The sequence below is a fragment of the Phalacrocorax aristotelis genome, chromosome 16, assembly GCF_949628215.1.
Source record: "Phalacrocorax aristotelis chromosome 16, bGulAri2.1, whole genome shotgun sequence".
NCBI lineage: Eukaryota > Metazoa > Chordata > Aves > Suliformes > Phalacrocoracidae > Phalacrocorax > Phalacrocorax aristotelis.
The window spans coordinates 4576162-4589986 of NC_134291.1; the positions used below are offsets into that span (position 1 = coordinate 4576162).

The window sequence follows — 13825 nt, forward strand, 5'->3', positions numbered from 1 at the left end:
GTATAGCCTTCCTGATAATGTTGCTGGTAAGATTTTTTTGTATCCCACTCCACTTAGATTAAGAAGCTCCTTCCTTAACTCCGCTTTTACCAAGCCCAGAACTCCTGGAATCACATAATCTCTTTACTCTTTACAAAATGGGTTTCCTCTTTGGAGCTGAATCCTCCAAAGAACATCAGCAAAAAGTTTCAAAGGGGCACCCAGCGTGAAAAACTAGTGTAAAAATATTTAGATTTGAAAGGATATAAGCAACTATTTATACGCACACACACATATATCATATACCTATATTTATATATCTGATACTGCCTCTCTGCAAGAATATATCACCATTTATTAACCAAACCCAAATTCAGCTGTAGAAACTGACACATCTTTTTTTGGCTTTTATTGCTCAAAGGAATGCGGGAGTACCAACCTCCACACCTGCACTGCCTCCTTTCACATAACGGCATTACGCTGGCACACAAAGTGTCCCAGGATCGTTTGATCTGGGTGGGGGAAGGACAGCTAAAGATTCTAGATCTGGAATATGGACCTCAAGCAGCTTTTTCAAGCTACATAAACAATTACACCCCCTTAAGGCATACCGATCAGAGAGGTCCATTCTTCCTACCACATCATAATGATACTTGTTTTCTGTGCAGCCAAATATATGCTTATGTACTTTTCCTTTGATGTTTCTCAGACAAAAATAAGGAAATAATTAAATATTGACCCAAATAATTACACCCTCCTTGAAGAGCAAAGTGGTGAAGATTTTTGAAAGTAATATAATGAGATGACAAATACTTTACAAAGAGGAGTTTGGTTACTAACACTGAACATGGTTTTAAGAAATCATGCTAGCTGCGTAAGATTATTTATAAAGAATTTACAAATTTGTTGTTTCTGTTGCGCAATTTAAAGAAAGGCACAAGAGTGGAAGAAAGAAACCAACAGTAAAAATATTTTCACTTGGATAAGTAGCACTCCTACAAAAACCCTGGAAATCACAATGAGTAATCAATGAGCATCTGAAAAAAACAAAAGTAAATATTCAAATCTCAAAAAGTGAGGAAAACATAACTAGTCTCCGGGTCAAAATTATAAGAGAAAGAAAATAAAACCTGATTTGTCAATTTTGAATATCTTCCATTTTTCTGCTAGTACAAAAAGCCAGAATTTAAAAAATGCCATTGACGCTACATGGCTCTAGAGCAGCACCGAATCCAAGCGACCGCATTTCCCCATCAGCTCAGCAGGCGGGAGCTCTGGGGAAGAGAGGCTCTGGGGAGAGTGTAGGAGGAGGGTGTGGACCCCAGAAGGAATGACAGTAGGTAAAAGGTGAAGATATGTACAGACTGAATTTATTATGTACAAAAGGGACAATACAGAGGTGGACAGATTAATTAGAAAAAATAGTTGAGGAGAGGATAGTGCGTTCAAGGGCAAATTGTCTTTAAAAAATGCTCACTGGAAGTCACAAAACTGGCAACGGAGCACAAACTGCCATCTACCTGTTTGCTATTTCTGTTCCCCAAGAATATAACCTCTTGAAGCCTTTCTAACCTGTCGGCTTCTGAGCAACATGCAACTCCATAGGGCAATTTAACTGACCTATCTTAAATGGTCTGAATCACCTTCTGTAGGTGCCTGTCTCTTTGCATTGGCTATGGAGAGAGGCTAGACACCTAGGCTAGACTGTCTGTCTCAGACAACTAAAGCTAGAACCCAGCCCTCAGCCTTTTTCATCTTCTCATGAGGAAGTGCAATCTTGTGTTCATTTTAGTCATCCTGTGCACCCAGTTTGCCTCTGAATTTCCCTGACTTCAGCTTTACTGTATTTTCAGATAGCTGACCAGAACACGACACAGTATTCCAAGACACAAAGAGGCTGATTTATAACAGCACCACACCAGTTACGGTATTTCCCATTACATTCTTCGCAGACTCCATACTGTGGCAATCAGTTTGTGTTTTCAAACACTACTGCATACCGTGGTTAGATTTTCACTGAGCTACCTAAGAAAAATATAAGCACGCAAGTTAAAGGTCTATAAACAGACTGCAAATTCAACAACTCGCGCAAAGTGCTATTTTAAATGGGTATTTGTTTATTTGTTTACCCACATCAGAGTCTATCTGCCATCATAACAGCCTCTCCTTTTACTACAACTCTTCAAAATCCCCTGGCCTTCTCTAATTTTGACCAGCTTAGACAGTATTGTGACACCTGCAAATATTGCCTCTTGGCTGCTTCCTCCACATAGACAAGAAAATCATGGTCACATTTTCACCATGTCTTATGCATAATAAACAGTTTGATGCAGAAATAAGAAAAATAAAATCTTAATTTATTTAAAAACAACTGTAATAAACATAGTGTTCAGTAAGGTGAAACAATCAGACCAATATTTCCTGCTGTAGAAGTCGTCCCTCTTTTTTAGGAAAACTAATGCTTACCTTATAGTCAGGTAACAGTTAACTCTGTTACCAACAGCAAAATAATCAGCTGCAGTTAGAATGTCTATGCCATGTGGAAAAGTGCCCTACAAACATCACAGGGAAGAGGGGGGAAAAAAAAAAGAAAATATTACTTGAAAACATAAGATATTTTCCAAGTAGGTAACATTACTGAAAACAAATCTACTACCACCCTCCAAGCAGTGAAAAACTACAATTTCTAATTTATAGGAAAATCACTTGTCCTAAAGATATAAAGGATATCGGATATATAAACAGCAAAATACCTAGCTTCGCTTATGAGTCAGTGATAAACAAAGTAAATAGCAGCAGGCAATAAACTATGCAATAGCTATCTTAACACCTTCAAGTCATATCCAAATATATGCTTGGTGAATGCATGACTATGTATGTACACAAGAAATGATTTATCTAAAAGAACGTTGAGATAAATGTAAACATGTTTTCAGGTTATGTGAAGGAACAAGTATCTGCTGCGAGTTTTGTGAAGTATAAAATGAGAGATTCAGGAACCAAGAAATGCATCACACGTAGAATACACAGAGGTTTAATTATTTCTGTTTGTTTCTACTTTCACATATATTTTATGACTTACTTATTAATGAACTAAAAACTGGGGTTAGTTTGTTTTTAAAAAGAAGACTAGTTCCCAGCAAAGCCTGAAACATTGAATCCTCCAGAAGTATCACACTTCTGACATCACTGCTCAAAAAAATTCCAGTTTTAGAAGACAAATTATCTTTCTAAATATGTAATTGCCACCTAAAAATTTGCCTTTTTATATAAGCAATAAAATTCATATATTCAGAATTTTGATTGGCTATGACTGGTTTAACACAGTACTATGCAGTAAGGCTGTGTTTTGGAATGGAGGAGGCAGCACAGCCTCCACAAGCCATAATTAAGTACAAATGGAAAACAGCCAACTGAAAGACACTACGCTCACTTACAAAAGGGACAATCATATGATATTTAAGCAATCAGGGTATGTGGAAGTACAGGTTCTGGATATGATACAGTTTTGTTTGTTTACAGCTCACTCATCCCTTCCACATTAGGATACCGCCATGAAAAATAGTAGAAAATATCTCTAGATCTAAGCCTGAATAATTGAAGACGTATATATTGCAAGCAGTGGGCAGTTGTCAGCTACTGTGAAGGTCTTACTCGGGGAAGCATAATGCCAACAGTCCAAAATAACAAGGCCAGGAATCTGGCTGAACCAAGAAGGATAGACAGAATATTTATGGCAAGCGTTGAAATTAATGTACTCTCCAAAAACCTACTGAAACGCTAATTAGGGAGAAAAATGCACACATGAGAAATACCTCAATATGATTTGTAGCCAAACAAGATGGCATACAATTAAATATCTAAGAATGCATGTAATACTGTACATAAGGAAAATCACAGCTAAACAATTTCAGTTCTAGCTCCTAGTTGAAGCTTGCTGTTTATTACTTGGCTGTAAGTGTGCCAATTTGATGCCACCTCACCAAAGGTCACCGTGCCACAGTGCATGTCAGTGAGACAGCAAAATTCCTGCAACCAAGTTCAAGAGTACAGAGGTCACGGCTGATGGCAGAGACAGACTTCAGAGGAAAAGCTAACAGCTTCTGTTCCGTCAAAACACTTAAAACTTGCTTCTCCAATATAAAAGTTTGTTTTATCAGAAGTATGTGCATTTCTCACGATTTATGCTTAAAAAAAACTCCCCATTTTTTTCGAAGTTTCCATTTACATGAAGTATAAGATACAATGGCTCCTTTTTCTGAGGCCATAAGAGCAAGCTCTCGGATTCAGGACATGTTGAATTGCAAAGGTGAATCAGGCAGAAACAAGGAAGTAAGCGAGACCAACTTTTTGCTCCAACTATTTAGTATCAGCATTGTTACTTCAGATGGAGAATATGTTTTAGTTCCTTCCAATTCAAGAATGGGTGTCTCTTTCAACACATTACATCCAGGTAAAGAACTACAGAGGGTGTATCCACTGATTAAGTGACCATTTTCCTAGGAAGTAAGAAATGGTTCAGTAAGCACAACTTCTGAACTTCTACAGGAACTGACTGGAGACTGATGGCATCCTTCACGCCATGAATAACTTACTATTTTGCTGCAAACTCCTCCTTAACGTGCCAGCATGTAAGCAAAAATTGTTGTGTGTTCTACCAACACTGACAAATTTGAATCTTGCATCAAAGCAGAATCAATAAGCAAGCTTTCTGGTTGTAAACTAACTTAGACTGCACCCCTCTGATTAAGAAATAAACGACTCCACAAGACTGTTGCTACATGGAATCATTTCTAAGCCTCAGCACCCAGGAGCCCTATCTCACCTGGATCTGAAGTCACAGTAAGGCGCTTACTTCATTCAGTACCTCATGAAGTGGCATCGGGCTGAATTGCTGTGTGGTGACTAACCTCTCCAGGGCAGTAACTATAGGCAAGAATCATGCTGGCTTCTACTTATCACAGACCAGGTAGGGTCAGGCCACCAAAAATACCTACCCTCTTCCTCCCAGTCTTCTTGCGCCCTTTCTCTGCTATTAACCTAATTCTATCTAGAAATACACACACCAGTTATGGACACGTTGCTTAATACCTGTAGCTCTAAAGGAATACTACCTCGGCTCGTAACACAGAGATCTTCATGAATGATACCAGGGAAAGCTAGACAGCATTTTAACAAAGATCCCTTAAAGAATAGCTTATTGATAATGAAATTTGCTTTAACCACACTCACATGCCCTGCTCTGTCACAAGAACCACTGAACCATTTCCCCACCCTTTTCTCCCTCTAAGTTGTATATTCAGCTTTACTTGTTCCTGATGAGAAACCAGGAAACTCCGAAATCCAAATCTTTATCCTACTTGCTTCTCCTTCAAGGTTGCAAATCAAAGTTGTTTGAGCATTTTAGCTACTTAAATGTTGCTGTTACATAGGAACCTACCACAGTACTTTTTTTTTTTAAAGCACTTAGGAACCTCCAAAAGTAACAGATTTCTCAAAATATCTAGATGGCAGCATTATGGTACAACAGGCAAAACCAAATATTGAGTTGAAGACTTTTAAGCTTAGTTTGTTGTTGTACCACCAACCACAGAAGACACTGCAGCACACTTCAGCTCTTCCACTTCTGTTGAAAACTAGAATGTCAATGTAGCAAGAGAATAACCAACAAGTTGCGCTTCTCCTGCTTTAAGAGCATTGCAGTTTGCAAGGTGTATAATGGCCATCGTACATGCTGACTTTGTTTTTCAGAATGACTTAAAATTACCAGAAAGCTCATTTTCTTCCAAAACTAGAATACTAGAATAGAACTCACATCTCAAAAAAAAAATATTCCACAAGAACCTGTTTACTGATAACAAAAATAATTATTTTGTGACATCCTTTTACTTAATTTCTCTGAAGCCACAGCGTCTAATTTTGATTTGAGGTACTACACGTTTACAGCACCCTCCAAGGCACTAATGAATGAAGATTCAGGAAAGTTACCATACCTGTCTCCCAACATTCTCCTGGAAGGCAGCCTAAGGAACAGAGAACAAACATACCAAAACAAGTCAGGTTTGCTTTTTGATAAACACCAGATGATGAATTCAAAATACACAACAATATAAATGACCCATGGCTTTTCTTTTTTACATAAAGTAAGCTTTGTCAGTAGAACAAGTCCACAGGGCTTTTTTGTTTCTGCGTCTCTACGTTCTGGCGTTCTTAAAGCTGTATGTTGCATGACAGCAGTTCAAGAATGCAAGTTTATTAAACTAGTCACACCCACAAGAGTGCTTTTGAGTAGTGACACAAGGCTTCACATTGGAATTGAAAGTCAATACCTGTAGACAACAGAAATCAAGACAGCTCACTTTTGCCTGACTACTTCAACATACTTTGCTAATAGTAGGCAAAGTTTGATCCTCTGTCAATGAAAACTTCAGACCAAAAATACTGAGAATGCAATACTTATTTGAAAGATACGCATCTGAAAGCGCACTGAAACACGGAAATTGTAAAACCTGAAGACAAAAATCATGTATGTTTTTGTGTTTTACATTAAACAAACTCAAAATCTTGCAAAATGCAACCAATACAACCATAAAGTTAATCTCTATTTGTATGGTATACAGAATAAAACCTACTTCACTCCCTCGTCCCTACTTGACTTTTCTCCCTCTCTCAAAAGGGCCAATTATTTTTTGTCCCTTAAAAGGATATACAATCATAAGTATTAACAAAAACTTCCATACACTTTAACTCTTTTCAGAGAAGACAGATCATCATTATCTGGACGCTTCTCTTAGGGAACGTCACGCTATCTACAAACACAAATCTCCAGGGATGGAGACCACTTGTGACCTGACAATTAACTGGTATTTAACATACAGGGAGGAAGTCCCAGTCTTTGCTGAAAATGCCACAAGAACTTTGACAGAGCTTTTGTATTTCCTACATAAATACAGTATGCAAGCAGTAATCCACCTGTAAAAACAAAAGGTTAAGTTAGCTCACCAAGGTATCACACTCTACAGATGGAGCAAGCACTCACAGAACACAGGTGAAGCAAGCCCTAATGAAGCCAGAGTCTCTTAGTGCATTTCTGAGGTTATGTCTGTTTAGGATAATGACTACAGTTCCTGTAGACTTGCCCAGGCTAGTTCAGCTCCTGCTCGCGGTGTAGCCATTGCAGGACACGTAGCACAGGCTGACTCTGAACCGCTTACCCACCACCGTGGCAGGTTTGGGAGCCCACCTTAGCTTGCTCGCAGTAGCAGCCACGCTTCCAGCAATGGCCCCGAGCTAACCAGTTTAGGATTGCCTCAGGTAGAACCACATGGGCTATCCTCCACAGTGGCGGCAGCGCAGATACACCCTTGGGCAACACATAAATCAGCCTTCCAGAACAGGAACACGAGCTGTAGCAATGCTCTACACTTGCTCTTTATTGTATGCTGTAGCCCAGCTTCTGACATGGGGTTTTTTTCACTCTTTACCTCTCTACCAACATAGGCTCCCAGCCAGCATTTGCCAGGACATTGTTTCATGTTGTGCTGCATCATTTATTTCTTTTTATTTACATGTTTGCTTTAGATCCCCTTTATATGCTATTGAGACCCTTTCACTCAGCATAGGGATGTTTCGGCATGGATGATGCTCTCAACTATCATATCCAAGGGCTTTAATAGTTTAATCACTGCATGACAATTTCTTTTAAAAATGTACTGCTCAGACAACTGCCTCACTGATAGAAAATGTGTACAGCTTTTTTCTTCTTTTTTTTTTTCTTTTTAAATCAGAAACTTTGATATCCAAACAATGTACACCCGGTCTCAAACCACTGAAAGTTTTATTCTACTTACAATGTATCTGTAGGCCCAGGACTGAAATATATTGTGGCAATATCATTGGGAAAAGATGTATAGGGGTCTATGGACAATGTTGCAGCAAAACAGCTATTGTACCTAAAGATTTCACATGGTTTCTTTACTTAATGTATCAATTTTAAAATTCCACTGCTATATCACCATTTCATTTTTCAACTTACAAAAACAATCATGAAGATCTAAGAAATAGTCCAGCAGCATGGCAAAAGTACTTAGGATTCATCTGATGTATTCTAAACTTTAATTTACATTTCAATTTACACCTAATTGATTAGGTTATCTATAAAAAACACACAACTTTATCCACTGCTTATAAAGACAGATGTTAGTATTGCCTTACTATATTTCTCAACTATTTCATTTAATAGCCTTGGAGAAAAATAATCAGCTTGTCATACATTTTCATGCTTCTGTTACGAATTTACAATTCATAAAAGAAAAGAAAAGAAACATGGTAACCAGCAAATTCCGTATACATAGCTCAGTAGCTAGAAAATTTTCCAGTTGCAGACTAAAACTGCATACTAACTTGTTTCACAGGTGGTTCCTCAGGTTGAGGGAGGTTCATACCCATCGCCATGAACCTCTCTTAGCTTCAGCAAGACCTCGTGGCCAACGACAAGTTGAACGTGAGCCAGCAGCGTGCCTTGGCAGCCCCGAGGGCCAGCTGTGCCCTGGGGGGCACCGAGCCCTGCATCGCAGCCGGGCGAGGGGGGGGATTGTCCCGCTCTGCCCCGCGCTGGGGCGGCCTCACCTCGAGGGCTGCGGGCCGGGTTGGGCGCCGCAGGACATTGAGGGTATAAAGCTATGGGAGAGGGTCCAGAAAAGGGCCATGGAGTTGGTGAAGGGTTCAGAGGGGAAGCTGTACGAGGGGTGGCTGGAGTCCCTGGGTTTGTTCCGCTGGAGCAGAGGGGGCTGAGGGCAGCCCTCATGGCGCTCGGCAGCTCCCTCCCAAGGGGAGGAGGAGGGGCAGGGCTGGTCTCTGCTCTCTGGTGACCAACGCCAGGGCCCGAGGGAACGGCAGGGAGATGTGCCAGGGGAGGGTTAGGCTGGGCATTAGGGAAAGGTCCTTCCCCCGGAGGGTGGTGGAGCCCTGGAACAGGCCCCCCAGGGAGGCATCACGGCACCAGCCTGGCGAGACACGGTGTGAATTTGGGGTGTCCTGTGCAGGGACAGGGGTTGGACTCAATGGTCCTTGCTGGTCCCTTCCAGCTCAGGGCATTCTATGATTTTATGATTTTTTCCTGGGTGTGAAAGATTTGCCTCATAACATTTTCTGTGCAGCGTAATCATCCCCACAATATTATTCTGTTAAAGCTTTGTGAGAGAAAGTAAAATAGAAGTATGAAAAAAAGGAAACATATTGTTCATCCAAAAGAAAAGACAATTTTCTAGAGATCATTTAATTTTGTCAGGATTTCCTCCTTGTTCCTTTAGCACTTTTTTATTGTTTCACAAAAGACTTTTCGTCAAAATACTTAGGGGATTTTCAATAACTGAAAATGTTACCATTTCAATCATACTTTCAAACAACTGCAAATTCCTAGAAGAGGCCAAATATTTAAATTGTTTTGTAATAATTTAATTTTTCATACAATCCCCTTCTGCACATCGAAAAACTGGACGCAAAGATCTTAAAGGTTCAATGATATCAGAACCCAGATGACCAACTAGCCTTGTAATTTGAATACTTTGCTGTTCCCACAAAACCTGAAAAAAATATTAAAACATCCTCTGAGTCATGATTTCAAAAACTATCAGCCAAGCAAAAGGAAAAAGAAGCCCTCTCTCTAACATGCCAGAGCTGAATGGAGCCCAATCCGAGATCACTTTTTCATGTGATTACTCCTTAGAATGATTATTCATGAAAGAGTTGCACAAGCCAGCTCAGAATGCTTTTGGAGCTTCAAAAGAAGTGTCTTGTTTCATTCTCTCTAACCCCAGGGTTCAAAATATCTCTAGATTCTATTTTGTTTTATTGGTGCTCTGCATTATAATGTATTGCATATTGTAATAGACGGAAAATCTAGTAAAACATGTTGTTTATTTAAAGATGTATTTAAGTGTAGTAATGATTGGAAATAATTAGGACTCCCAGGTATTTTTCTTCAAAATTGTAGTAATGCCTGGTAAGCACAAAATATTCCTTTGCCCGTCTTTCTAAAAAAATAAAAAAGGTTCCAGTACTTTCATAACTAACCACCAAAACAGCAATTCCAAATTTTGACCAGCTCTAAATTAGAATGTAGTAATGAAGAAATTAATTTGACTGGAAATTACTGAATTGCTGAATACTCGATAGCTTGGTTTAAAGTAGAAGAGGGAAGTGAGGAAAAAATGTACTGTATTTTGTACTTATTTGAAATACGGAAGCACAATCTGCACTAAGCTTATAGCATTAGTAAACATATCTGGTTTAGCACCATATTTCATTGTCAAACTATTGGTTTATGTTTAAGTGTAGAAACATAATGAAGATAACACACAACAATTATATCAAGCCACTAAAGGTAAGCAGTACACTTGTAGTGGCAGTCACATTAAAAAGAATTCTCTTTTATACATATTACCACTGATTCCTAGGAAAAATTCTACAGAGCAAATAAATAATTCAGTTTTTGTCATCTACACTCCTTATTGTTTTATGCAGTTCTCAGGAAAGCAAAGCTACCTTTGTTTTCCTCTAAGGATTTTATTTTAATAAAGTGACTTAAATTAGCCAGGAATACCAAATTCTACAGTTTCTAAAATTTATGAGTTGAAGTTTGGGGGAAGTAGCATTGCTCATATCCATTAACTGTACAGTATGTAACGAATATGCTGTATCAGTACTCAGCGATCTACAGTATCTTAGCTTCCACACTTTGGTTTTAACTTATTTAGACAAAGTGATTTGTGATATGATTACACAAGCAACTGACTCACTTCCCCAGCAATTATGCTGCAGCTTCATTCAACAGCTTAAACTCTCAAGCAGAGGTGTGGCTAGAAAAAATAAGGATGCTATCCAGGTATCCCTGAGAAATCCTTCTTATGTTATAAATGCATTAGCTTTCAAAATTTCAGTCAAAAAATAAGACAGACCTGTCAATTAATTTGCATGTCGCATAGACTGCCTTTTTTTTTTTTTTCTTAAATGCATTCACAGGGAAGTTTATTCTTTGGAATAGAGACACCTGGTTCTTTGACAGACATCATTCGGTCCCGTGTTGGAGTTAATACACTTACAGAGTGGGTCTTTTTTAATATTTCTGGAAGTTAATCTGTTTTATCTGTTGAAACAGACAACTCATATTTCTTTATTTTTTTTAAGAAATCAAGTTCAATATATACAACACCCTGACTTAAATTCTCAAAGATAAGATGTCCATTCTTTCTTCTCAAATTCTATAGCCTCTCCTCCATAAATTCCCTTCTTTTAGGAAGAATCACACATTCTTTTCAACTCTGAAGAGCATAAATATTTTCTACAGAAAGGTTCCACAGAATATACTTCAGTGTCACCCCTATTAACTGGATACTGATATCTGCCTAATGGATTTATCACTTTAATTTAAAAATCCCCAGTCCTATGGATTTTTGTACAATAACTGAAAAAATGTCTAAAAGGGAGATATTGTTCTAGAAAGTTTCAACTTACCGCAATTGCAGCTAATGAACAACTAGAAAATTATAACTTTACAGAACTTAACAGTTTGGTGACTTGAAAAAGATACAATGTTTGTATATTTTGAATGACCCTTTTGTCTTTGATATCGTGACTAGAAAATGCTAAATAGTTCCTTCTTAGATACTTTATCTTATCCATCATGACAACAATACAGAAGGCTGTGAACTGCGGCCATAAATCAAGATGTGGATCTGTGGGGTCTATAATTCAAAATCTAAATTCACACCATACTTCTAAGGATTTAAAAAACCACTTTTTTTCTCACAACACAATATATTGCTTATATATCGTACAAATAATTAAATTGAATGAAAACAAACAAAAAGTAACAGAAACATATAAGCTAGAATGTGATAACTTACAGAGGCAGCTCTTCTGCAATTAACATCACGATCAAATACTGCAGCAATAACCAATGCACTGAGGAAATAAAATATTGAGTATTAGTACCAAAAAATATGAGAAGAAATGCTTAATGTCGTCATTTCAACATTTAGACTTCTAAGCAGAACACGCAGCCTTTCCTCTGGAGCTTATTATTTATAAATACAAGCCTAAACTAAAATTTGAGTTTAAATAACTATGTACTTCCTCGTTTCTCTAGTTTGCAGTGGACTTTCCATAGTATAAACAGACAACTGCCATCCTACTGGATTAAAGCAATTTAAGGAGTATGCAAATATGTTTAACTGCATAGAAAGCTTTTCTATTTTAAATATAGGAGTTTAAAATTTGGACATAACTATGCTCTCTAATGTGACACTCATACAGTGCAATTTTGAATTAAAATTTGGAAATACAGCTTCTCAATAGCCAAATGCACAGCAAGTCTTATGTAAAGCTTAAGCAAAACTAAAAGCTAAGCAATAGAATCCTGCAGCGATCCCTACAAGAACAATCACATCCTGTAAGTAACAAAAAATCAGAAAACAATATGCAAATCCTGCTAAAAAGTGACCTGCAAGATAAATTGCAAAGCAGTTTTTTACAAAGGTGACCTGTAGATAGAGAGGCATGATTACACGGAACTATTTATTTCTGGCACAAGGTTTGGTAACCCTGCACAGTTTATTTCTTCTGTCTCAAAAGAACTGCTTTTAAAAGATGTGCCACCCAACAGGAGAGAATATATCCTAGGACACAAAGTCTACAGCTTTAGAAATCCACCTCCAGCATTCAATTAACCTCAGTGACAAATAAACATCACTTCAGGAGAATCATTTAAGCAGAAAATTATTCCTTTCAAACTCTGAAACTCTTCATTACATTATTTATTGACTCCAGGCAAAACAGGAAATAAATACTGGCTGAAAAGTAAATCCACAATAGCTTTGCTTTAGCATAAAGATATTAATTACACTGATAATATCAAGCTTCCCTGGGTAGTGGCTATCAGTTTCCTACAGTGAAGAATACTGTGTTGTTAAAATTCACCGAAAAGCACAATCAGTGTTGCCTCTGTAATTTAAGTTTATCTCCATTAAGGAAAACAAGAGACAGAAAGCAAGAATGAAATTTAAAAAAAACCACACAAAACAACAAACACAAACCAATAATGCTTTCTCATTGCTTCTTGCATGAGCAATTCCTCTCTCTGCCACAAAGACATTAGGTGAGGGACAAAGGGAGGTCATCCAAACGATAGCGACTGGAAGAGCAAATGTTTAGGAAGCATTCCAGTAAGAAGGAGCATACGTGGCTAACAGCTGAGAAAGTGCTGGGTCACACACATCATCTTTATACCATGTTTGCTGATTTTTTTCTGTCATACAGAGAAACTTAAAAATAATTTTAAAGGTATACAGTTTTAATGATATTAATAGCTCCTGAAAATCTTTCAATTATAGATGAGAACATTGAAAACTAAGCAATTGGATGAAAATCATCCTGGAAAGCAAAAAGAGGAAAATTTCTGCCTGATACTTCCAATTACATGGACTATAAGAGAAAATATTACTTTGTCAGTTAGGCAATATTTCAATATTGTTCTCTTCTGAGAAAACAAAACAAACAAATAAAAAACCTAAAAAAGAAACCAAACACCAAAAATAACCTCTCATCAAGCCAGGAAGCTCAAAGGTTCCCTGAAGTTAAGTGTTACAGAGTATTTCAGAAGAGCTGTGCTGGGTCAGACTAAAAACCTTCCCAGTCATTGTCCTGTCTCCTACAGTGGCCCAGAAGGGACACTTTGGGATGAGTGTAAGGATGTATGTATTAAATATTAACATGCTTATCTGAAAGATTATGCAGTCTTTTCAAATTGGAAATGTTAAAAGACCATCACTGGAGAATAAATACTGCT

At 37.9% G+C, this 13825-nt stretch overlaps 1 protein-coding gene across 4 annotated transcripts in view; it reads right to left on the minus strand.

The window, feature by feature from the left end:
* The window catches only part of TBCD (tubulin folding cofactor D), a 131372-nt gene that overhangs the window by 54562 nt on the left and 62985 nt on the right, over positions 1-13825 (minus strand). For all 4 annotated transcript variants that reach the window (XM_075111043.1, XM_075111040.1, XM_075111042.1 and 1 more), the window contains 3 exons: positions 11886-11943; positions 5973-6002; positions 2446-2531 (listed from right to left, as the gene is read on the minus strand). In XM_075111043.1, coding sequence (XP_074967144.1) covers positions 2446-2531; positions 5973-6002; positions 11886-11943 — 174 coding nt within the window. The remainder of the gene's footprint in view (positions 1-2445; positions 2532-5972; positions 6003-11885; positions 11944-13825) is intronic.